The sequence below is a fragment of the Anser brachyrhynchus genome, assembly GCF_964034855.1.
Source record: "Anser brachyrhynchus genome assembly, chromosome: 1".
NCBI classification, from domain to species: domain Eukaryota; kingdom Metazoa; phylum Chordata; class Aves; order Anseriformes; family Anatidae; genus Anser; species Anser brachyrhynchus.
The window spans coordinates 147,052,422-147,078,120 of NC_137694.1; the positions used below are offsets into that span (position 1 = coordinate 147,052,422).

The 25,699-nt window shown below is 43.3% G+C and overlaps 1 protein-coding gene across 5 annotated transcripts in view; it reads left to right on the forward strand.

Annotated features, from left to right (window-relative positions):
- Positions 1–25,699, forward strand: part of SH3RF3 (SH3 domain containing ring finger 3) — a 237,620-nt gene that overhangs the window by 106,721 nt on the left and 105,200 nt on the right. The window contains exon 1 of one of the 5 annotated variants that reach the window (XM_080583371.1): positions 4,058–4,676. The exons of the other annotated variants lie outside the window; for them this stretch is intronic. Within the exon in view, the coding sequence (XP_080439497.1) occupies positions 4,578–4,676 (99 nt within the window). The 5' untranslated portion in view covers positions 4,058–4,577. Of the gene's footprint in view, positions 1–4,057; positions 4,677–25,699 lie in introns of those variants that run through there. 5 annotated transcript variants of the gene reach the window in all.

A 25,699-nucleotide genomic window follows, 5' to 3' on the forward strand; every position in this document is an offset into this window, starting at 1 on the left:
TTGCTTAGAAAACAGTGCGTGTCAAAAAAGGGATAAAATCGTGCATTTGCTCAGTGGCTGACATTTTGCAATGAGGTCTTTAATTCTCTTGGGAGAAAGAGAAAAGTTTGCAAGAAGGCTTATATTGGGATCTGCCTCTAAGCAAGGACTCTGGCAGAGTGGTGCAGTGGCTGGAGCTCCTGAAGAAATTTAGGAGGCCGCGCTCAACACCGAGGTTATGAACACCGCTTCCAGTGATTCGGCACTTGCTGTGTCCCCTCTAGAAGCAAGGGTGTATGAGGGGGACAAAAGGCTGAGGAACATGATGAAGGCACAAGTTCCCACCAGTTTCCCGTGTGTCTAGTTCCAGAGGATTAAAAATTTCTGTCACGATTCCCGTATCCTTACACCTCTTCCGTCTGTGAGATGTACAGTGTAGGATCCACAGAGCGTTTTGGGACATCCCTCCTAAGACCTTTCCAGGGACGAGCAGCATTAGGCCTGTGTTAGATCTCATCACGATTTAGGTGGCATTTGATCTAAGTGCTGTCTTTAGTCTCGTGGAGGCTTGTCAGGGTGTGCTTGCCCTGCAGTGCAATGCTCTCCTTGGCCACCGTGCTCCAGCAGCCGCTGAGCCCACCACAACACGGGCTCTGAGGAGGCCTGAGCACGGGGAAACCCTGCTCCTTTCCTCCCAACATGAGTCCTGGATCACATGCTTGATCCATCCGTTCAATTAGCATGTGCAAACCAGGAAATATCCGGGAATGTAGGACACAAGTGAGGGCAGGCTTCATTTAAAAACTTAGACAACTTAGGTTGTCTGTGGCTAGACCACTGGGGAAGCCTGTGGCTTGTCCACACTTATGTCAAGTCAGGCTTAAAATCCCATTAGTTAAAACAAGTTAGCTGACACATTTGCAGATGGAAACACTTTTGCTATTTTTGATGTGGGTAGAGGAAGCAGTTTCAAGTTTGCGGTAGCAAGTAATGCCTTGTATTTATCTGCTCACACTGCTTGTTCTCGGGGTAAGAACAGGCTCCTGGTAGGTGGGCTGCCACATCCCCGTGAGGCACCAGCACTAGCAGCAGGACTCCCTGTCATGGGAATGCGGCTGAAAACCCCTGCTACCAAGCAAAACCAAAAGGAGCAACAGGGTTTTGTTTGCTGTCCAACTAAATCCTCAGTTGGGCTGATAAACTGTAGAGGCACTAGAAAAGTTATATTGTCTAAGTCAAGGAATTATTGGGTTTTCCGATCAATTAAGCAAAGGATGTGTTAAATGACCTGTCGGGGGGATGGCATTGCCTTTTTCAGCTTATCTTTTTTAAAGGAGTTGATGTATCTCTGGCACAAGAAAGAAAGGACCTGGCAATATAATCTTAAGAAAAACCGTATTGGGAAGATAGAATCCAATAAGCATATGTAAGCATCCTCACTAGTTTTAATTATCTCCGTGCAGTACTGATGAGAAATTTAACAGAAAGCATTGGGCAAAGCTTTCAAATGTTATGAGGTTGCACCGATCTCTAATGCATTGACTATCCAGACACAGAGGCACCATGTTCTTAAGTCTGTTTTACACAGACAGTATTTTATATCAATATCTTCATGTGAGGTAATTCCTTGGTACGCAGAAAATCTTACTTCTCAAAGAGTAGTGAGAACTTTTCTTGCTATGTCATTTATGCCATTGCTTGTTTGCTTTCTGTGCTCGTTAATGTATTTCATATGTTTTTTATTTCTCTTCTTCCTTTCCCAACTGTTTGATCTGTGTTGGTAGTAAATGATTCTTGTTTTCAGGGTCTTTAAATCTAAATATGTCATTTGCACAGTTTGTGTGTGGGGAAACTGCTTCAAGAGGCTAAGATAGTGTTAAAAAACAAGTACTGAAAATAAAAATGCATTTCATAGCTACTCATGCATACAGCATTCATACCATGAAAACTATACTGGTAAATGCACAGAGGCAACATTTAGGTAAGCTGCTTCCAGGCTGATGTGCACAGGAGCAAAACCAGCTTGTAGCTGAGACTTTGGCTACACATCTCCTTGGGGTTTCTGCCCCCTCCAGCTAGAGCTTAGTATTTAACATGGGACTCAGAAATCCCCAAACCCATGGAGACAGATAAGACTGGAAGGAGGTGATGGCAGTGCTGGGCTCCTGTGCTGCAAGGTCCAGCAAGTACTTTTACATGCAGCACTGCTTGGGGCTCAGCAGGGCACTGACAACCAGCTCTGCTGTTATATTTAAGTAGAAGTTAAACTGAGCTGTCTCTGAAGTTACCATCTTCATTACAAGCATAGATTATATGGCTGGAAGATGCTGATGCGACTGTTTCTCCATTTACATGAAACCTTCTTTATAAACCATTTGTATATATTTAAAAAAAATTGTTAAAAATAGTTTGCAGCATCTCCATAGCTCAGGGCAGTTGTGTGCCCATCTGTTCTCCCTGCTGTAAGCCGTTAGTTCTGGATTTGGCACTGTGGAAGAAAATTGGCATAAGACAAAGAGGAAGTAGGACCTAGGTTGATTGACAGAACATTTTCTCAGTGGGAAAGTGCAGTGAACTCAGGCATAAAAAGGGATAATCCATAAGATATTTATCACCAGGGATCTAAATTGTATTAGTAAGTATACAAACAAAGATCTGGTTTCTCTCTAGATGCCGTGGGGTCCACACATTTTTGTACTCTCCTTTAAGATAGATAGTTGCTAAAGAAGTGAATAAGAGAAAAAGTCTTTGTCGATAAAATCCCTGGGAATCCACTATAATGCTGTTTTGAGCCTTTGCGTGTGTTCCCAGAATCATCACATGTCACATTACCCTTATGTGTAGTTGTGAAAATGCGGAATTTAATGACAGTTTTTCCAACATGACTTTCATAGGCTGTTGTAACTGTACCCATGAACCTGTACGTGTTGAAAGATGCATGGCCCTTACTCAGGAGGATTTGTTTTTTCTATTCTCATCCTCAGTTAGGAAAAAAAATGTAGAAGGTGGGGAGGGAAACCTTTGGGATGAAGAAGCAGATGGTCTAGAGCTACAAGGAAGTTTAATGGCTTAGCATTTTAGTGGGCTTCTGGAAGTTGTAATGCCTGTATGTGGAAAAACAGATGGTAGTACTGTAAAAGTGACTGGTACTTGTGCATACAAAGCTTGGGATATGGCATTTTTGTCTCTAAGTGTATCTTTGAATACATTGATGAACTTACTGTGGACTTACCAAGGGCATAAAGAAAATTATTCTGATTGGCAAATGGCTGTGTTATTGCTTGTGTTGATCTTGCTGTGGCTCATGGAAAGCTCACTGGATTGCCATTAAATTGTACTGCAGCAAAATAACTTTCATCAGACTGCAGGGGATTTTCTGAGCCATCACCAAAAAAAAAAAGGAAATGTGTAAACTAAAAATATCGCATCCATTTAATATCATTGAGAGGTCATACACAGCGAGTGCACTCTGAGCCAACACAGATGGCACATTGCTCTCCTCTTGTTTCTGTAGACTGAGAAAAGAACCTTTCTCAAACACCCATTGTTTCATCTTTTTCCCCCCCCACTCTTAATTTGTGCTGGAGTGTTTCATCACCATCACTGTGAGTACACTGGGAGATCAGCATTACCATTCCAGCTTCAGACAGAATCAAAAATAGCCTGTGAGTGGTTTGGGTGGTGAAGACAATCAGCCTCTGTTCTGCGTGATAAACAAAAGGGACCCGTCAGGGAGGATGAGTAGGAGGCAATGATGCCCAGACTGCTCATAGTCGTACTCTTTTTTGTGGTTATCTACTTCTGGTTTTGTTTGTGGACCAAGACCCTGGTATTTTATCCAATGTTTCAGTTGACTGACCTTTGCTTGCCACTCTTGGACTCAATTTTATCACACTGAATGCTCATTGTTTGCCCTGTAGCATATAGCCATCTGCTCGGGCATGTTGTCCATTCAGGCAGTCTTCCCCATGGGAGCAAGGCACTGAATTTGGTGTTTGTCTTCCGGCATGTCACCCTTCTTCTGAATCACCTCTGAGCTTGTATCAGTTCAGCACTAAGAGGGGTACAGAGGGAGCCAAGGTCAAAGAAGAGGTAGAGCAGAGGAGAAGGAAGGTGACTGTGCCTGTCTGCATCCAGGTGACGTGAGGTCACCTTAGCTGCACCCAGACAGTCAGGAAGGCGGGTGAGTTTTGCACTTAAGCAGCTCTTTATTTGTTTGGTTTTGGCATTGGGCTGGCCACAAATGTATTGGGTTTGGATTTGTGAGCCATGAAAATGAATGCCCTTGCTGATTATTTTCACTTGATCAGCAAACATGAACATCACACGCTACTGCGTTACTGTTACACACGGATGAACTTGTGCTTCTACTGACACCTTTCAGAGGACCTCAGAGCATGATGCATTATGTGTCCTTTCCCCTGTTTTTGTCAGTGGCAAGTAGCGGGTACTTCATAGGTGAATTACAGACATCTATACCTTGAAGGATGTACAGCCAAGAGCACAAGTATACCAGCAGTGAAACGTTGGTGACAATGTTGGTTTCTGTCTGCTGCAGTATGAGGGACAAATCCTGAAGCACGTGGACCTGTCGATGCATGAGGGCTGTTGCTAATCCTATGACACTGCTACCTGCTCAGAGCATCCAAAGAGTAAGCTACAGTTCCCAAATCCGGTGGTCTGTAGTGTATTTACAAGTAAGTACACTCTTTTGAGAAGAATCGGAGCATTTGTCCAAACAACTTTTTGTTGTTTTCTTCTGTTCTGGGATAGAGTTTTGATCCTTCATTTGTTAATCTTGGACCTGTGGCAGACAGGAAGGCAAACTCCTTCCTGAAGCTGCTTGGATGTGCAGTGGGTGTATGCTCTTGACAGACACAGCTGTGGTAGGACTTCTAAATGTTTTATCTGATACAGGCATTACTCAGACAACTGTTCCTGCATGAAGCCTTAGCTGGCAGGATATGAACCAGAGAAAAGTTTTATCTGTTTGGCTGGGAAATGGTTATGCAGATTTGTAGTTTTAATGAAAGATGCTGCTTGATGAAAGGCAGAGTGTTTCTTCTGTCTTCATAAGATCACCCCAGAGTTGATATTATCTTAATTTATGAAGGAGTCCTATAATAGTAAGCCTTTTTAATCTATCAGCAATAAAATTTGAAAAAAATATTTATGACTTCCAAATTACTGAAAGATCATCATTCAGGCAATTGAAGTGAAAGCAGGAGGAGGTCTGGGTGTGAATCTTTTGGCTCCAAAGAATTTTTCTTGGTAGCGAAAAACATTTGAGCAAGGTATGTAGGGTGGAGGGCGAGAAACCTGATGCAATACCAGTGTATTGGTACACAGGAGAAGACAAGGCACTTGCCGAATTAGAGTGCTGATGTGCATTAATGATCTACAGTCCTTACTGGATTAGTGGGCAGAGAAAGTGGGGGCAAACAGCAACCCTGTGTACTTGCTGGCTCCTCTCCAGCCTCCAGAGCTCGTAGTTTCATCCCAGCCCTTTTCTGACATTCCTGCAGCCTCTCAGACTGCACCCCGTAGCCCAGCGTGTCTCGCTGGCCAGGTGAACTTTCCTCAAGAGCCTCTTCAGCTTCAAGAAGCAGGGGCTGCCCAACGGGCATATGAGCAGCCTGCTAAAAGGCAGACTTTCCCAGTCTTGCAGCACCAATCCCAACTTGTGGCGACCCCAGTTTGGGGGATTGTATTTTTTTTTTCTAAAGGTCCAGGAGTTAAGTTCAGGGAGTGGAAATATTCATATGCGTAAATAAAGAACTCGCCTGAATTTGTGCCCAAACTTAATCAGAACCAAAAACGTATTTCTAAAATGAAATGCCTTTTCAGCCGAGGAGGAAATACCATAACGTCCTAGTATTCACTTACTCATGACATTCTAGCTCGGCTTTGTATACTGAAAAAATTCTAAGTGTTTGACATAGGCTTAAATAAACATTTACCCTCTTGGTGCTCTATCCAAGTAGGGCCCAGCACAGTCCCTGGGACTCACCCATTCATAACTAGGAGAAGAATGCGAGACCTTCCCTCCCAGCTGCTCCAGCCTAATCAGCTCAACCAGCCCCACTCTCCTGGCATCCGTACATTTGTAGTGTTGGCAAGAAAAATGGGACTTTTTTTTTTTTTTAGTTTCCTTCCCCCTTTTTTTCATCTGAAACATTTTTGCCATTTTGGCACTGTTTTATTTTTATTATTTTTTTATTATTATTTCATTTTCAGGGGGTTTAGGTTTAGCAATGTGAAAACCAAACTAAAACCAAGCTACAGTCTAAGGCAGTGATGGGCTTGTGCACTAGCTTCTCTGTCCCAGCTCAAAGCACAGCTTGATTATGCAGATTGCAAATTCCTGAAGTATGAGGAGTTTAGCTTGAGTTGCATGCGTGTGTATGCACAAGTCATATTTTGCCAAGAGGAAGGGAAATTTCCCTCAACACAGTATAGCTGAGGTTCTCAGGCTAAACCTCTGTAATTTATAAATTAGAAACCTTGGAGAGCTGGAGAAGTAGAGAGTGTTAGGCGTACATTGTGCTCCAGGGAAAACAACATTGCTTTATCATGAGCTTTCACTGTGCTGTTAGAGAACAAAGCTGGGGAAAGAGGCTTGTTTATGATTGCAGGGAGTAACAAAATTATCAAGGAATTTTGTATTACCTACACAGGAAATACTGCTGTGGATATTTGGGCTCCCTTGGAACATTTGTTGATGCTTTCAGACTTCAGTGCAGTTGTGATTCATTTCTGGAGACGGATCCTCCGTGTTTCTCACAGTCAGGCCAGTATCTTTATCTAACATTTGAAGTAAGCTCCCCCATTTGTTGTGAGGGCAGCTTTAACCTCATTAAAATACAGACTTGGATGGATGCTTGTGCAGAGAGTGCTTCACCTAATTTTACTCTGAAAGGATAGGATCCCCATTCCTTGCAAATTTTCAAAGGTCTTTGTTTCTGCTGAGGAGTTTGAAAGTATAAAGGACTGGAGTCAACTTCATTAGCAGACATAAATAAGAGCATGTTCTGTCTGTGAACCTTAGAGCAGACGATGGTTGGGGAAAATGAGCTGGTGAAGTACAGACTCCCCTTGGGTAGAAAAATGTTTTAAGCATAAAGCATGACACTAACATCTTAGTGAGCAACTAAATGCAGTTCACGTAAGTCATGCAATATACAAATAAATTGCCTGCGCAACAGTATTAGAAGAAAAACAGAAAAGGTTTTATTTTTATTTCAGAAATACTAATGAGACCTTTAACATTGTATTATAGAGCATTGGCAGATAAAAATCTGAAACAAACATTTAGAAACGTAATTAAGCTTTAAGTAGTGCTTGTTTCAGAAATCAGATTTCATTTTGATTCCTTCAGAATGAACAAAATACATTTTTACCTTGAAATGGGAGGTGCAGAGGCCTTACATCTACTTTTACCGATAGAGTAAATGAGGTGAGTTCAGTTTTCAGCTTTGTGAAGTCAACTGTTTGCACTACTCTTGTTTCACTTTTAATTGTGGAAAAGACAGGCTAAATTTCTTGTCTTCTGCTCACTGTATTTGCTTCTCAGGTTGTTCTTTGCTATTAAACCCGGGTGCCCTTGTCCTCTTTTCCATTGCGGATTATTTTTTCCAGCAGCATGTTGCGGAGAGAGATGCTGTCTCAGCTAATAAGCAAATAGCTCCATGAGCAGCAAAACTAATGATGCCTGCTTTCCAAAGAATTCATGTCTCTTGGTTGATTGACTTTTAACTGGATTAAGCCACAGCTGCAATGTGCATTCGCCCCTTAGTAGGCACCAGAGAATCCACTCCTCAGCCAGAGTTGTGCTCCCACGAGGATGCCCTGTTGTTTAGCAACACACGGTTGGGCTGGAGCTCTTCATGAGTCCAAGAACTCAAACGGGTCTCACTCTCTTTACATTCTTCTTCCCATCTTGCCTCAGTGCTGTGGTTTCACCACCATCCCCTCTGCACGATCATCACCATCCCTTTGAATTCAATGCCTGCTGTCACATCTGGCTGAAAGTGCCCAGCAGGCTAAAAGTCACTAGGGCAGCTAGGCACGCTGTAGCAGCACACAGCCCTTAGAAAACCAGGCTAAAAAGTGAAGAAAACAGTTTAGAAATACTGGGGATGGTTCATGTTTGGATTTTTCTTCCTGAGATTGGATGCTTAAGGGGACTCAGGCACCAGCAGAGCAGCCTGTGACAGGGACAAGGAGCAGGCCCATGACCCCATCCTGCCTGATACAAGGCAGATGCTTACCCCTGCAGCTCCCATCTCTTGCAGGGCTGTTCCTTAAGCAGTGGCATGGCTGCCTTCAGCCATTAGCCCTGAAGGTGTTTTGTTATGAAGTCCTAAATCTACTCACTAGAGCAGAAAAAGAGTAAGTCTTCATCCTGCCTGTGGCAGAGATGGGAAGAGGGCTTCATGGATTCCTGCTCCAGTGAGCACGTGCTTTATAGAAGGTGGAACCATTCCAATAAATAAGCAAATAAATAAATAGCATCAGTCATCAGTTTGCTATCTGGCTATCCAGAGACAGAATAGATTTGAACTTTGGTTATTTGCTCCTCAAATACATGTTCTACTCTGGAGATACCTAACTCTGGCTCTTTTCATTCTGCAAGTGATGCCTGATTCCCTTCTAAACATGCTTAAGAATGTCCCAAATAACATTAAACTACGTATTTGATCCTAAAATGATGCAAATACTTGCTGGAAATCCTGCACAGCCTCACTTTTAGTGAAGAACATATATTTTGTATAAGTACTAGTGGACAAGGCAAAAGGTATTAGTTTCTTGATTGTGGTGGAGTTTCTTCTTTTTAAAGTCCTTTTGCATCAAGTTCTCACACAGGTGTTTCATAACATTTGAGGACACATTTTGTCCCTGCTTTTTTCAGGAGAAAGAATTTTTTTAATTTTAGCGTTAATGTTTTTCTAGTTTTATAGTGGTGTATGGTTTACACAGTGGTGGATCTGCCATGGATTTCAGAGGTGGAATTTTGTGTAGAACTGGAGAATAAGAGATACAGGCAATTCCCTTAGGGAAAAAATAAATAAATAAATAAAAGTATTATTGCAATGAATATGTAATTTCTGGGCATGTATGTTATCAACTACAGGTCCCACTTATTTGTGATGGTTTCTAGCAGTAAAGCTGATTTTCAGTTAGCCTATTTGAACCAGTGCTGCATTCAGAAAGGAATTTTTTACAAGTGTGCAATGCTCAGGCAGAACTGCTTCTAACTTGCAAAGTGGAATAACAGCTCTGAGATCAGCAAGCTGCTTTGGACTTACAGTCAGGTAACTGAGATAAAAGCCTGGCACAAAATTTCACTCTCCAGGGCTTCTATAGCAGGCCGTAACTGTGTCCTGAACACAGCTCCTTTAGGAGGCATGAAGCCATTGAGTGTAGTTCAGTTTTTGAACTAAGGAGTGTATGAGCACTGTATATCTTCTTTTAGGGCTCCTTTCCCTTTTTTGGTCTGCTGTCATTCCACTTACTGCTATTGCTTGCTTGGATATTAGTGAATGACACTGCGAGTGCAATTGTTTGAGCCTTGGCTTGCTTGCCAAAGTCTGTGGGACAAAATGACACTTTAGGAATGCCAATAAATTCAGAATTTTGTTAGCCTGCCATGATGAAGTTGCAGTTAGAAGGGTTGCTGGCTCTTTTAATTATATATTTAAAAGAAAGCGTTTTAAATGACCAGTACCTCACAATTTCTCCCTCTAGTATGTAATTTAAATAATATAAAGGAATTAAATTCCTCTGAGGTTACAGACAGACAAGGACTTGAAATATTGCCTGGAGATCGGTTGGGCTTTCCTGTTAATGGAACTCATTTTCATGCAGGGAATTGCCACATTCAGACAGACACCTTTTCACTCTAATATTCCTTTTTGTTCCTCAGCCGCTGAGTGACAACATCCTAAAAGAGCAGTGCGTGGCAGATGATTAAAAAGGACAAATATTCCAGGCGGCATCCTGAATTACCTCCTGAGCAGCACTGATGATTGCTTGAGCTCTGTCTAGGGCTGCAAAGATGATTCAATAAGCCCTAATTGAAACAAGTATGTGAGAAAGGGAAGTACACTTTGTTGATTATCTGTACTCGGAGCTGTATCCAAAACCTGGTTTTCTCTGGGTGTTTCAGTACGTATGTGCTCAGCTGATGGTGACTTAGTAAAGGCACTTCCTCATACTGTTAGAAATCAGCAGGCACCAGCAGACAGAGCAAGTGGCTGGCAGCAGTGGGTATGCATCAAGACACATTCATCTAACGTGTTTCATTATCTAGATCACATTTTGAATGCCCATTACAAAGTAATTCTGTATCGCCTGTGCATTATGTATAACAAAGAGTGGTTACTAATGGAATTCATTAAACAGCGACTAAATTTTGTCCTTTGTGAAAGCAGTTGGGAACACTTTATGGGAAAACATTTCCCCTAAAATCTTGGAAGAAATCTGAAGGGATGAGAAAGAAGATCTGTACAAGAAGAGACTGCATTGCTTTCACCCATTGCATGCTTGTTTTTGTCTTGCTGTTTCCTTACTTGAAAAATGATAGTTCACTTTTGCAGTGAGCCCATGAAGTTCAGAGGGATCACTCCTGGAGCAAGGTGTTAGGACGAACAGCAGCCTGCAGTTGAAAACAGGAATTCAGGAGTTACAGCACAAGGCTTTGTCAGGTCTGTTGCATCCAAGCTCCATCCTGTTTTCCTACCATGGAGCGCACCAGGAAGCTGACCTACAGCTCTGCTATCTATGTGGGGGCAAGTTTACCTATTTGACTGCTGGGAAAAGAAACAAAAGAAACAAAAAGCAAAAATAAAAAAAAAAAGTTTTGAAAGTTTTGAAAAAAAAAAAGTTTTGAAAGCAAAACTCACAGCAGACAGGAGCAGTCATTCTTGACAGTGCAAGTCCTGTGCATCACACAGCTGATTCACGAAAGCTGATATGGGCTCCTATATCCCACCAGCTTATGCAGCTCTCTGCACGACATACCTGTGTGGACTATTGGCTCTGCAAGATGCTAATTGTGTTACGTGATAAGGTGATAAGTGTGTTTTGGGGGTAACTCAAAGTCAACCTTGATATTTTGAGTCACCATCCCTGGAGGTCTTTAAAAGACGTTTAGATTTAGAGCTTAATGATATGGTTTAGTGGAGGACTTGTTAATGTTAGGTCAGAGGCTGGACTAGGTACTCTTGTAGGTCTCTTCCAACCTAGATGATTCTGTGATTCTGTGATTTTTGCTCATTTCTCTATATTGCACACGTATTCTGTCCCTTGGGTTGGGATTTCCCAAGTGACTGTTGGCAGGCCAGGGGTATGCAGGTGCACATTCAGGTCGTACAGCATGAGCTGGTAGGGATGCTTCACTTTTTGTCCTGCAGGACGACAACCACATTTGAGTGGTGCCATATGAGGCTTTATAGGCTTTTACCCTGTCTTAGATGGGGAAATGCTCTAACACGCGGACATAACAGTAGTTTTATCTAGGCACTTAGATTAAAAAGGCACAGGTACCCTGGAGTCTTTTGCAAATATTTGAGGCACCTTGAATATAATTTGAAAATTCCCCCATCAAAAGTGGCAGTCAAGATAATTGAAGTGCAAGAGTGACCTTTGTAATAACTCAACAAACTAGACAAATAGAAAGATAAAACTCTCCTGTATTGCCAGCAACTTACCTTTCTCTTCACAAATAAGCTACTCATAAAATGCTACAGGGAGGGCAAATCGTGTGGTACATAATTCATTTCCTCTGTCTTCAGTATATCTTACCAGACACCCTGTAGCTTCAAATAGATGCATTTTTTTCAGATTAAGCACTTCCTAAAAGTAATGGTCCTTGATAGCAAAACTGGAGAATGATTTGCTGCTTGATTAGAGACCAAGTCCATGAAAATAACCCTTTTGATTGATGTACTGTATTACAGTGAGTGATCCTTCGCTGCCAGTTCTTTGCATGACTTGATTTGGTAAATACTACTAACTGTGGATGGGCTATGACAGTCCAACGGATGACACATAGAGTAGAATAAATCATAGCCCAAATTCATGAGTTCAACTAAAACACCTAGTTGACTAGCTCTCCTTTTTCCTATCTTTCTTATATATCCTTTGCTTTCATTATCTTCCCTGCAAACTCCTTTTATTTTACAAGTGACTAAGTAAGAGATGTTGATGTAGTAGTTATTGGGTTATATATGCCCTCACTTTCAGCTTTGAGAGAACTCTGGTATGTTTAAGGCTTGAAAATGGCCTATCACAGTTCAATGGTTCCAGTCAAATTAAATGTGGCATTTGGCCCCTGAGAATTCAAAACATAGGCAATTTAAGTAAATCACTTTATTAAACTCTGACTCACTTCGAACTTCACATGTGTACACTTCAAAGGGTCAGGTTGGATGTACATCTAGTAGTTCAGCAGCCTACGCAATATTCTTGAAGCTGCCAAAGTCAGCTGGAAATATTGTGAGACCAAGCTTTCTTTTATGCGATTTCCATAATTTCCCATTTTTACCTTTCAGGAAGCTAAAACAATGTATGCACTGGGGAAAAGGGGAAGGAAATCTTTCTTCCAGTATTTCTGAAACTCAGCATGAGGTCAGGTCTACCTTGATTCTAGAAGTGGCTGGAGAACTCTTTATTTTCCTTAGCTTTTTTTAAGAGCGGTTATGTAGACCTTTCTGGTTTCTGGCTCTCAGTAAATCCTAGTGAACTTGCTGAAAGCCAGGGAGCCTGCAGGACTTGCAAACACCAGTCCAAGCCAAGGTTCCCAGCAATTCCAGCCATCTTCCAGCAGAGCCAGGACTCAGCAGCAGCCAGTTGCTTGATGCTGATTGAAACAGATAAGTCTCAGTGAAGAAAAGAAAAAGAAAAAGGAATTAACTCTGCATCAGTTGGTAAATGCAGAGGTGGTGGAGCATTTCCCTTTTGGGGATGAGAAGGATTTCATCTTTCATGGCCTGGAACAACATGACACAAATCCATTCCGTGTTTCCCATAAACCAAATGTACTCTCCTTGCTCCCCACTCCAACCAACCAGCTTTATTCAGCTCCATTAAACAGTTTTGTATAAATTGCCATATTCACTTGATTCTCATTTATCTCAGCTGGACTTATTAATCAGGCCATATTTTTGGAGGGGCACAGGGTTTTTCAAAAGCACTGGTCACCGGGATTGAATGATTCCCTGGCCACTGTCTGGTGAGCAGGATTGTGAATTAATTTTTATGCTGTCGGCACACAGTGTGCTTGATAACCTAACCTGTGACAATTTCAGAGGCCTAATAAATGGTGCCTCAGGTTTATTTACTGATATTTCACTCAAATATGAATAGAATCTGACCATGGAAATATTAAATTAGCTCTATCATGCCCTTCTCTGTCAGAAGGAGGTGAATTATGAACAATAAATAAGTGCTGAATGAAAGACTCTCAGAGCACTTTGCACTGTGTCTGGGTTATTAGAAATGAAGCAATTCCACTTCATCTGCCCTGTCCAGGTTCTCCAGGTTCCTAAGACCCTATTAAGGGAAAATTGGTCTTCGGCATGTTGGAAAGGATGACAACAAAATGGGCAGTTTTTCCAAAAATAGCGTCTGAATTTTTAAAGCTCAAGTGTACTTTTCCAGTGCTGGGGGACACAAGAGGCAGATAAACATAAGTTATATTAAAGACATAGCTAGAACTAAAATACAATATTGACAGAACTGGGAGACATGGGAACTAAATGAAGTGAAACAGCCTTGTTGGTGAAGAAACCAGACAGGATTGGGAAGGACTGATAACAAAAGCACTGCTTAATGCCAACTGGAGTTAAAGGGAGTATGTGATGCTCTCAAGCAGCTTCAGGACAAGCAAGGTAGAGGGCTGTGCGTTTGTTCAGGAGAGGTCTTCAGGATGGACACTACTATGCAGGAAGCAATAGGATGCACAAGGGAGCAGGAAGGGAAGTCTGGCCTCAGCAGACTTTATTACAGGATTTCTCCTATTGCTTGGTGAGAGGTGCCGCAGGAACAGCTGTGCTTCCCCACCTTGCGATAGCTCTGCCTCCCACTGCAGGAAAAATCAGCTTGGCTTGGGCCTTCCCCTGAAGTGACCATGGATCTCAAAAAAAGACATGGCCTCCTCATTTCCATTTGTAGAAGGCAGTCGGATGACTGCTTGCTTGATCTGATCTGGTTCTGCCGCTCCCACCCATTTTTCCACCATATGTCACCCGTGCAATTATAGCTTTTCTTAGCAGGGTAGTATAAAACAGTGAGGAAAGAGTGCCAAGCTGATGTGCACGTTACATGGGGTGTCAGTGGCAGAATCAGTGCCACCAGGGAAAGCACTGGAAGTGACCCCAGCTGGTCATCCTCTCTTGTCAATGCAGCACTGCTGCTTCTGGGGCTGGAGGCTCACCTGCACCTCTTTCATATTGGTCTAAGAGACTTTAAAGAATATGAGTTTTGCCTGATGCATGCTACCAAATAATGGACCTGTGTTTGCGGGCTTAAAAAAAACACACATCAGACCAGATCCCCTTTTGGTGGACTCCTGCTTTCGTCAGCATTGTCTGTATTTGATGGAAAAGAGCCAGCAGTCGCCCACACGTGTGAAGAAGGGTTTTCATGAGAAAGAGCAGAATAAGGCCTGACTTGCTGAGTGATGCGTGCTTGCTGGGCAGTGAGCCTAGGCAGAGCACACACGCGTCTGAGGAGCAGCACACAGGAAGGAGGCCAGCTTCGGCATGAGCTGGTGGGAGCGCGGAGTTACACCGCTGAGAGCTGGTGCAAGCACAGCAGCATGAACCTTGGGGAGGGAAGAGTTGTGGCAGCCTGCTTCAGCTGCACGCTGAGGGTTGGAGTCATGCTAGGGCCGGGCAGAGGTGGCATTTTCTATGTTCCGTCAAGTTTCCTGAGGCACAAGTAAATGCTGTGCACCAGTCTGGTCTCTGTGCATTTGTTTGCTTTGGTGTTATCACTGGGAGCAGGCGTGGGTCTGAAGCATGCCACCCGAGCATCACTTACTCTACTTCAGCTCCATCATGGGGTGTCTTGGAGCACACAAATTCCATTTGTTTCGGAGGGAACTAAACAGGAAGATGCAGCCCAGCACACCTCATGTGCTTCATCTGGTAACAGGCATTTAGTTCACAGCACAGACTAGATCCTCCTCCGAGGTAAAGCTTACAAAACGTGTACAGCGTGGTCCTCAGGTCCTCAGCACCAACTTTTCCCTTCTGCCAGTCCTCTTTTATTGCTCCACACCACACTGACATAGGCAGAGCCCTTCTCTTCTGAAGTGTACTGGTGAACTTTGGGAGTACGCTGTAAAGTTGTCCATGTCTTGCTTTCCTACATGAGAAAGTTTGTTCCTTCCAGCTTTTCAGAATACAAGGGGGCGATAAGCCTAGGAATAGGAGAGTTAGTGTACATTTTTTAAAACCCTTTGGTTTTTATTGATTTTTTATCTCCCAAATGTATGCACGTAGCATCTGAGACTACAAAGTAAAAGTGATGGGTACATAGCCTCTGCCTGTTCCTTTTCAAAAGTCTGACTTACTTAATTCTTCTTAAAATAAAAATAGAAATGGTAAATTTTACACGGACTGAGATTTTTTTTTTCCGTCCAAGTCAAGTCAAGAACATAAATGTTAATCGCATTCATATATATTTCCCTGCTATGGCATTAAGTGAGGATGGAATAAGAAGGACTTCTCCTGCATAAAGAGAATTTTCAGTCTGTGATTAACATAAATCAGGAATTCAAATCTGGGTGGCTCCCAAGTGAACCAATTAAAACACTGCAGAGCCCAGGCCTGCTGAAAGTGTTTCAGAAGTTGGAGGGAAGCTCTCCTGACTTCCAAGTGGAAACGCGAAAATACATGATGTGGGTTAAGGCACAGCTTTGAGCAGGGGACTGAGAAAGAAAGATTAGCTTTTTTGGCCAGCTGATGAGCTAATGCCTGTCATCCTTACGCTGAGCTGTACCTCACTGGCTCAGTAAAGCTCCCTTAAAATGCCTTGGCCTACTTCTGTGAATGAGGACAGCAGATTTGGCCCTGCTGTGACCAGCGTGTTGCCAGCTCATTCTCTTCGCAGGGGTGCCCAGCAATCTGGAGGTGTATTTATCGTTTTGATCTTGCCCACCTCTCTAACTTCTGTGACACAATTCAAAACTCACATCAGAAACTCAGCCCTGGCAAAACACTGGCTTTCCAGGCCAAGCCTGGTAAAACAGGAAAGTTGAGCAGTGTGTACTCTCAAATAACTCCATCAGCTGTGATGGAAATGGATCAGGACAAAGGTCATCACCTCAAGGAGATTTATATTAGGTTAAACCTCAAACTGGTTGAAAATACGTAGTAAAAGTTTCCTTCAAGCAGAAGGATTGCAGCCTGAATGAAAATAACATTTAAAATCCTTGAGTCGGATTTCAAAATTAGGACAAATTTAAGTGTTTGCTGAATCCCAAAATCAATGCTGCGTGGAAGTAAGAAATAACTTAGAGACTGAAACTGGGCCAAGGCTGGCTTGGGAGTACTTTTGTCCCAGAGCTAGCTACGTACCTCCCAGTTACTAATAACCAAATGTGACGTTTGCCCCCTGTTACGTGATGGGGCAGATGACCACCAGCAGGAACCCAGGAAATATTTCCCAAGCTGGAAGCGCTGAATGACGTGGAAATAATTACTCAAGTAAAAAGGCTTGGATTGCTTTCAAAATATTAACACAATCTTTCTCAAAACCACAGCGACAACCAAAAAAACCAGGAACAAGGAAAACTTGGATCCTTCATATCAACAGACAGCCAAAACCCTCAAAGCACATTGGCTACACTGAAAGCATATTTATTCAGCTTTCAGCAGACAATTAGCAGGAATCAGACTTAATAGGGCAGAGGTGATCCTCCAAGCAGGAGCTGCCAAGAGAGGTTGGAATTTGATACTAAATCGGAATAAAAAGAAGTGTGTTTGGTTTAGCATGCTATGTGTTTTTGAACCGTTCAGAGGTTCCTATTTTTAGACATCTTCAAATATTTCAGATTTTGAATCCTAAAACATTCTCTATTCTTTTAATATGACTCATGAGAACAAGTTAGAGGGATAAAGAGGAGAGGTTGTTTTCATTCAAGTGTATTGGTTTTATGTGTATACAGTAGATTGAATTTTGAAGTGGATGTGATGACTCCATACCTTTTTCTTCTAGACTTGTAAAATTGTTTTCAGGAAAACAAGATAATTTTCTTCCCTGGGAAAAAGGCTCTTCTTTGCTATCATCTTCTACCAGTACAATCAACGTTCACAGGAAGGGAGCAAGAACCTCCGGTTTTCCCTTTGAAAGTATTGTTTGATGTAGTCATATTACCTGTTTTCAGACAGCCATATGTAATTGGGGGTTACATCCCTTCGTGTGGACTCTTCCCCCTTGCAAGGGACATTCCCGACCAGAAGGTCACAGTGTGTGTCCATAGTACATCCCTGAAGGTGTTTTGACCATGTTCATGGGCAAGCCATGCAAGGGACATTTCCAGCCAAGAAGTCCCAGCACATGTCCGTGGTACTTCCCAGAAGGTGGCTCGTGGATGAGCCTTGAAACTTGCATTTCTTGCAGGCAGCACACACAAGCTGCTTTCCTCTCAGAGCAAGGATGTATGGCTCTGAAATTGTCTGTCGCAGTTTTGTCATCGCAACAGAGCTGGCTGCCTAACAGATGTGAGTAATGTGAGGCAGAAACCAAAAGACCAAGGTACACAAACGTAAAGGAGCAAAGAAATGTGTTTGCTATCTAAAAATGAAGAGAGTGCGATGGATAATACATCTAGGGAAGTCTGTGACAAGATTCATACTCCCTGGGCATATTTCATTCATGTGAATGGTGCTTACACAGCAGATAATATGAGCTGTTTCTACCTTTGCAGCTAGTGCCAGAGAAGTATTTTCATCTCCTAAAATGGGTCTTAAACAATAGCCCGATCATATTGCACTCTCGGGGTGCTCTGCTCCAGTGTCTGCAGCATTTCTTGAGTTTCTTGCTTGCGTGCATATTTGTTGTCACAGCAGAAGACAGAGCCTGTAATGTAATAGGTACATGGCCCTATTCCATGTACAGACAGATTTTCTGTATTTGGACGTTTTTCCATTTCACCTTCCTGGTGGTAAAACAAGCGCAGATAAACAGTAAAACAGGGCACTTAGTACTTGGAAGCAGAAGCCGGATAACATTTCTTCGCTCGGTAGGAAAACTCCTTCTGCTCTCAGGGAAACCCAAAGCCAAACTTGACAATTTTAGGCCATTTTTATAGCATGAGGAGGCTAGCGGTGCTTGCCCAGAAAGCACCGCTGATAGGAGGTGCTGATCTGTAAACCACAAACCTTGCCCAGAATGTTGCCTCAATGAAGCCCCGCAAATTCTGTATCAAGCAGTCCTCTATCCACCAGAAATTAAAGGCATTTTTTGCTGCCGGCTGTTGTACTATATGTGTTTCTTTTAAAAAGCACAGAAAAGCTAGATCAAAGGCTATGTCTAAAATTTAAATTCATGTTACTTCAAAAACAGATTACAGAAGTGCCCCAGTTATGATTATCTTTTGTCTTGTAGTGTGCTTTCTATTTGGATCTATCCAAAATCTCTCTTCCCACATACGGCCTCTCTTCCCCCTCCTTCTTTTGCCAGTTAATTTAATAAATTGTTGGAGGAAATGTGCCATGTAAATTGATTTCTGCTCATGCAGGAGTGTCATATATGGTGAGAAGTGATGGGAATTAACACGTGAGAGGGAAATTCCTGAACTAAATACTTGCCTCCCTAATTCAGGCCATTTTTGGTGTGTTTTGAAAATCAAATGATGCTTTTCCTTTCATTAAAGAGAATCTTTTGGATTGGAAATGAAAAATTGTTTACTTCGTAGGATGAGGCTTATTAGCAGTTATAAATAGTAAACAGCAATATTTATCTCCCAAGCGATTGTAATTTCTTGATTAAGGCATCAGATGAACTGCTGTGTGGTTTTTTTAAGTATTTTTGTAAAACAAATAAATTTGTACAATGAATGCATGTACTGTGACATAATTTATTTCTTCAGCAAAATATGGCCTCTTTTTTTTCACACAGGAAAATTACCTGATGGTGTTTCACCACTAGTTTTAGGTGGACAAGCTTTATGGACTCACATTTCAGAAGGTTATGAGATAAAACCTTCCTGATTCATAAAAATGCATTGTTATTTTAAAAATATCTTTGCAACAGCAGATCTGATCAAAGGGGAATTCGCCAACAGCTTCTGTGTGTACCTGTCAGGGAGGAGCAGCTAATAGACGGGGCTGCATCGAGGCCACCCATCAATTTTCCTTTCCATTGGTCTTAGAGGCTTCTCTGTCCTCCAGGAGCTGGGGCTTTTGGAGGACCTGGAAACCTGGAGAGTCGTGATGGATTTATGAGACTTGGCACTGGCAGGGCTGGAGGGACAGTGTTCCTGTGATTAACAGTTTCCAGTGTCAGTCTCCTCATTTATTAATCTTTTCAGATGTTTCAGAGCAAAATCCACGTTGTGCAGATCTGTTCCTAGGTGGATAAGGAGGAGCAAACTGTCCTCAGCAGTCACCAAGGGGACCCGGCAGCTATGAATGTTGAAGCAAGTCTTTACGTGGAACAGCAATCGGGGGAAATGATTGGTGTCTCAAAAGGAGTCATCCTATGTGCACACTTCCTTTTAAATAAAACCTGTGCTCAAAAGCACATCTGCCATTCATAAATGAAAGCTAGCGGAGAGGATTTGTGGTCAAATTTTAAAAAAACATTGTTTAAAAAATTATTGTTACGTATTGTGTGCACAAATCTCTGAAACAGAAATCTATTTTTATTAAAGTTTGGAATTTGAAAGAGGAAGATACTGCCAACATTCTATTTTTTTTTTAGAAAACTGACTTATAAACGAAGTGCTAATGAATAATTTCACAAATGGTGCTTCAAATAGTAAAGCACAGAGGCAGATTTTCGCTGCTGCTGGTACAAGAATAAATCTGAGCGAGTAAATCTGCCGTGTGTTGCCAATTTTTATCATTCTTGGATGTGGAAATAGAATCTTGTGCAATATTTAAAGAATGCAAAAGCTCCACACAAGGGGACTAGTGCCTCCCTGGCAGAAAAAGACATTACTGGCACAGACTAGAGGGAGTGTGTTTGGGGCTCGGTGCTTTCCCAGTTGGAGGAGCATCCTGAGAGTACCAGTCCTGTAGTCTACAGTGGCCTACAATGAGCTACTGGAGAGCCACCCCAGCACCCAGGATTAGCAGGTAAAACTGCCAGTTCCCTGACCTCTTCAGAGCCTGTAGAGGAGCTGCTGTTTGCACAAGCGTGGGTCTCTCCAGAGATGGAGGTTTGCACCTTTCTGACGCACCAAGGGGCTGGCGGATATTTCCTATTCATGTCAATTAGAGCCGCACGGTGTTTGTTGAGCGAGTGGTTTATTTCCGTGGGCTAGGTTGTTAGCTTAATGAGATTAGACAAGATCTAATGAAAGAAGACAAGTACATAACATGTTTGTAGTAGTTAAACTGCTCTGCACTGGGATTTTCTGGGGCTGTGGCATGGCACGCTCTAATAGCCTGCTCACAGCCACGCTGTCCAGGTCCCACAGGTGCCTTGCCGGAGAGCTGTCATATTGTCAGCACCAACATTTCCCCTTGTATTGAGGGTTGTCAGTCCGATTAAACCAGCCGTCCTCCATGTACGTGATCAAGTGATGGCTCCCTTTTAATAAAGGGGGAAGCGTGGTGGAGCGCGGGCTGTGATGGATTCCTGACAAACAGGACAGCGCTGCCCCGCTACCAAACCGGCATCGGGAAGGACTGCCAGCAGCTCTGGAGCTGCTCAGGAGAAGGGCTAGCGGCAAACTGACAGCTGCCCATCGAGCAGATAATGACGTGAAAAAGTCAATGACAACCTGCATGGCTAATGATGGCAGAAATGCTAGCTACGCTGATGGCTGTGGGCAAAGATTTCCTGGATAACTGAACATTGCTGGCTGTGTTGTTGAGAACGAGAATGAAAAACTGCCTACAGTATCTCCTGCACACTTTTCAGGTAGTCTTCAGGGCTTAGTTTCTTTGGACACTTGGAAAAAAAGAGGGAAAGGGAACCTGTAATTGCAGGGGCTGGGAATAATTTGATAGCCATCATAAATCTCGTACAGGTTACCTTGAGCGACAGCATTCTGGGGGGGCACCTCTAAGGTCTGGAGTCAAACGCCCTTATAGCATGTGACTAGATGTTGTTAGAATGCATAAGAAATTAAAACTAAATGCATTAAAGGAGTTTTAATATTATTATAAATTTATTTTTCAGGAGAGAAAATCATTATTGTGTTGGGTCAACCAAAGAATTATGCTCCTTTTGGACCTTTATATAAAGAGATTGGGGAACTTGTAGGTCCCCAATGTCCTTATAGTCCCCTCAGAGAGCTGTATTAAAATAGAGAGAAGATACTGCGGGAAGGTAGAGTCTTTTCTGCCCTGCTAAGGGGTCAGTACAGCTTAATTAACTCAAGTTTCTCATTTCTCAAACCAAGGAGTATCCAGCTGTCTAACGCCCTCCCCGCTGCAGATGTCTTATGTGTCATGTACACAGAATTTATGTCAACATTTGCCATCCCGTTGAGTGTCCCCATCCTTTCTCTGGTTGATAGGCAGTTGTTATTTGCTGCCTCGCTTTATCCCGTCATTCCCATCAACACTAATAGCGTGGGGGCGGGGGAGCTTCCAGTTTTGCATAAACCTTGTGCTGACCTTCCTCAGCGAATTGCACCATCCAGGAGAGGCTCATGGCAGGAGATGTCATCCCACCGTAAAGATGTATGTTGAGGAAGGGGGAACAGGATGTGAATCATTTTGGAATTCGCACTGTACAAAATCTTTTTTTTCTTCTCATTTTTAAGTGAACTTTTTTTTTTTTTTTTCCAATGGTATTTTGCTGGAATACTTTTTGCAGAGCAGAAGACTGGAACTCTTCAAAGCCGCAGTGCCAAGCATCTCCTCTCCCTCCTATTTCAAAATAAATCATTCTCCTGGTGGTAATGAGTAATACAGAAAAATGCAGGCAGCGAGGATTTTGCCAGGGAGGGAGAGATTTGCAGTGCTGTGCTTTGGCTTCTATGCAAACTTCTATTTAATGACACCGCCACAGAAGGAGTATTATATTATCTGTCCCACTGCTCAAGCCTTCAGTCTAGGCATTGTATAAGCACACTACTTATTTTTACATTTATACACAGCAAGCGATTCCAGAAAAATTCCTGTTCCAGCTACAAAACTCAGCAGACCCCAACTGTGTCATTACCTCACTGCGTTGGGGCAAACCCTGCTTCTGCAGCTGCGAAGGACCTCCGCCAGCTGCCCTGCTAGGGTCCAGCTGCCCCCGGGAATGTACAGCCCCAGCTCTATATGCTGCCACTGTGCTCCCTCTCGTGCCAAAATCAGGGTCATGGGGGTGGCAGCGAGGCTGTGGCCACTCTTTGGCATCTCTGAAAGCCCCAGAGGGAAGAGGAGCCCCTGTGCCATGGGGGCATGGCCGGTCCTCTCCTCCCAGAGGGAACCAAATGCAGTGGTGCAACCCAGACGAATCCTACCCAAAGCGGTCTGCTGATCTCTAATGCTTTTTTTTTTTTTTTCCTGGTAATTTTTTCCTGTTTTCAGAGGGAAAGTTAGGAGATTCCTTTTTTCTGTTCAGTTAGCCAGGATGTTTTTGACATTCAAAGATAGCATAAAGGGTTTTTTGCCTTTGAACTCTGTAGTCTGGCAGAAGTAGCTGCTTCAACGAAATAAATCTTACGTTGCTGCCTGAATGAAAAGTTTCTGAAGATTTCTCTGCCTTCCAGGAGCTGCTTGAAAATGCCAGCCTTCATCTGGATAAAATACTTTGAGCTAGTAATCTCCATAATTAATCCTGGGTAGAGGGACCCTGTGCATTTCCTTGCCTGTCCCACCAGGATGCCATGACCTGAGGGCCAGAAGAGAGAGTTTAACTGCATTCCCAGTTTCTTACCAGCATAATAACCAAGATTTACTTTTAGGATGCAGAAGCTGGAAGCAGGAGATGCTGTCGGCTAGGGTCACCCTCTTGGCACGCTGTGAATGGCCACGTAACAGCCATTCATCCGCAAAGGTCAGCACAAACCTGCGCTGAGTTCTGGCCAGGAGCGGGGACGGAATTGCTCGTCTCCTGTTACCGGCCGCCTGAGCTGCCTAATCCCTTCAGCTGAAAGCTGACCTGCAACAGATGCCGTTTTAGCAGTTTCCAAGAGCCAAAGATGTCCAGACGTGGTATATTCGACATACAGGGCCGTTTTCTCAGCTGGTGTAAGTTGCCACAACTCTGTTGACATCATCAGCATTACACCGATTAGTGCCATAAATAGGATCTGGCCATAATTTCTTAATTTGCTATGGCTCGCGTTTCGCATGACACGGAGGCAGAATTTTGAGTCAAGAGGCCTTTTGTTAGCATGTTCCTGAATATCTTAGCGTCTGATGTGCCAAAAGCAAAATGTCTCTTGGTTCTCATTTCCTTTGGGCTGCCTTTTCACTGGGGGCTTAGGTTTGATTTATGCCGCTGTCAGTGGATAATGAGGCCTGACTGCCTGGGGATTTGAGGGCATCGTTACCTTTGGAGACAGTTGCCACCCATTTGTTGGTCAGGCATCTATCTGGTGGCTGCTGGACCAACTGGCAGCTCTGTAGGATGCTTTCTGGGGGCACCTTAGCGTGAGCGACCAAGTCAAGGCACTGGCCTGAGTGGCCTCTCCAGCCCACTCTGTCTCGTGTGTATTCATATTTCTCCTGTCATTGTGTTTTTAGGCTTTGTAGTAGGAGGTGAGTGCACCTTAATGCTCTAATATATGAAGATATGGTCATTCAAAGAGAATCTGGCAGAAGGAGAGGCAGCTTCATGCATGAAGAAAGTGCTGTTTGTATTAATGGTCTTCCAATTTAGCAAAAAGCGATCACAGTTTTGCTCAGTTTTTAAAAGACTTAGTTTGGGGTTTGGGGCTCATCCTGCCTGTAGGAGAGCTGGAAAGCACGTCTCGCTTTTGCTTTTTGGCATTTCAGCAGCATTTTCTGGCATGTCTAGGATTTATGATTGGTTTGATGAAGTTAAAGCTGGCATAGCTTTTCTGTTGGCAGAGCATTTGAGCACACAGGTTTATATAGCTCTGAAGAACGACATCAGACTGAAGCAGGGCTTGATTTAAAGATAATCTGGGGAAGGTGGAGAGCTGTGAGAGAAGAGAGAAAAATACATATAAAATAAATACTAGTGCTAGATTAGTTGCCTTCTTTGCTTTGCTCCTTTTTCACACTCCCGAGTCTCTGGCATCCCCTCAATAGAAGGCAGGAACTCTACATCAAAGCAAATGTTTTTTCTATCATTTCTGACACTATTGGAGGTTTCTGCAGACAGGCTGCCAAATCAGGTAGGCTGTACCATCCCTTCTCCCCCCCGCTGCTGACTTTGGAGTCACTGCTAGCACAGTGGCAGCCTGGGCTTTAGAGGCAATGCACGGCTGAAACGTGAGGGCAGAGTGGGAGGGAGCAGGGCTGCCACGCAGGAATTTGCACATCAGGCTCACATTTACCTCCCCCTGATGCCACTGTCCAGACCTTCAGTGGAAACTGGAACAATGCCACAGCATTATTTCCAGTGTAAACGGGAGCTCTTTAATTGTTAGCCGTGTCCCTCAGCTCGTGGTGAACGTAAGCGTACTGGCTTTTATCTGTGAGTAACATCACGCTCGACCATGGCTCCTCCTCAATGAAGTTTTATTCATGCGCTTTCTTGGTCACTGCAGGGAGAGTTTTCTGGTTTTCTGTGATTCACAGCAAGTGAACTTTATCTTTTTATTCATAAAATTCCCAACTGATCAGACATTAATGCCTCATTCCTGCCACTAGCCTCCCCAGGAGGCTCGTGTGCCAAAAAAAGACTTGGAGCTGGCTGACAAGTCATTTCCTCATTTGCAGTCACTCCAGATTTACTCAGCTACCAGCCACCCCCACAATGAGCATTGTTCCCGTTGGAATGGGAGCAGGATTATCTGTGTTTTTTTTCTGTTCTGTGTTACGGGTTTAAGCCTGCCAGGTGTTGAACCTTAATTTCTGCAGAAGCTGTCAATGAATTCTGACTTTTGTTGTATGACTGCACGATGTTGTGACACAGGGATCTCCTACATGCTGGAAGCGTTAACCCCTTTTGAACCTTAATCTGCAGCAGATGGCCATGGCCCACGACTAAGGTTTATTACTACTCCAGCATATCAAGGAAAGGATGCAGAACACGTTAGGTAAGACCTAATGTAGACACTAGAGTCCCAGATAGTGATCAAGAACGCTTTGCTCCTCAGGTATCGAAATCTCCCTACGCACTTCAGTGTTTGGCCTCAGGATTCCCAAGGTCCACAGGTGCAGGAACATGCAGAGAGGCGTGCCACCAATACCAGACACGTAGCACCAACAGATGTGCCACCCTGCTGCAGGACGAGGCAAAGTCAGCCCTTCTCTTCCCAAGTCTTGGGAGGGATCTGCTCCTTAGATGTGCTCAGAGCTCACAGATCTGAAAGGGAGCCACCCTCTCTGTTATATGGAGGCCCAGGGAAAGGTGGATGCCAGAATTCTTAAAAGTAGCATAGCAATTATATACCCATAGGTAT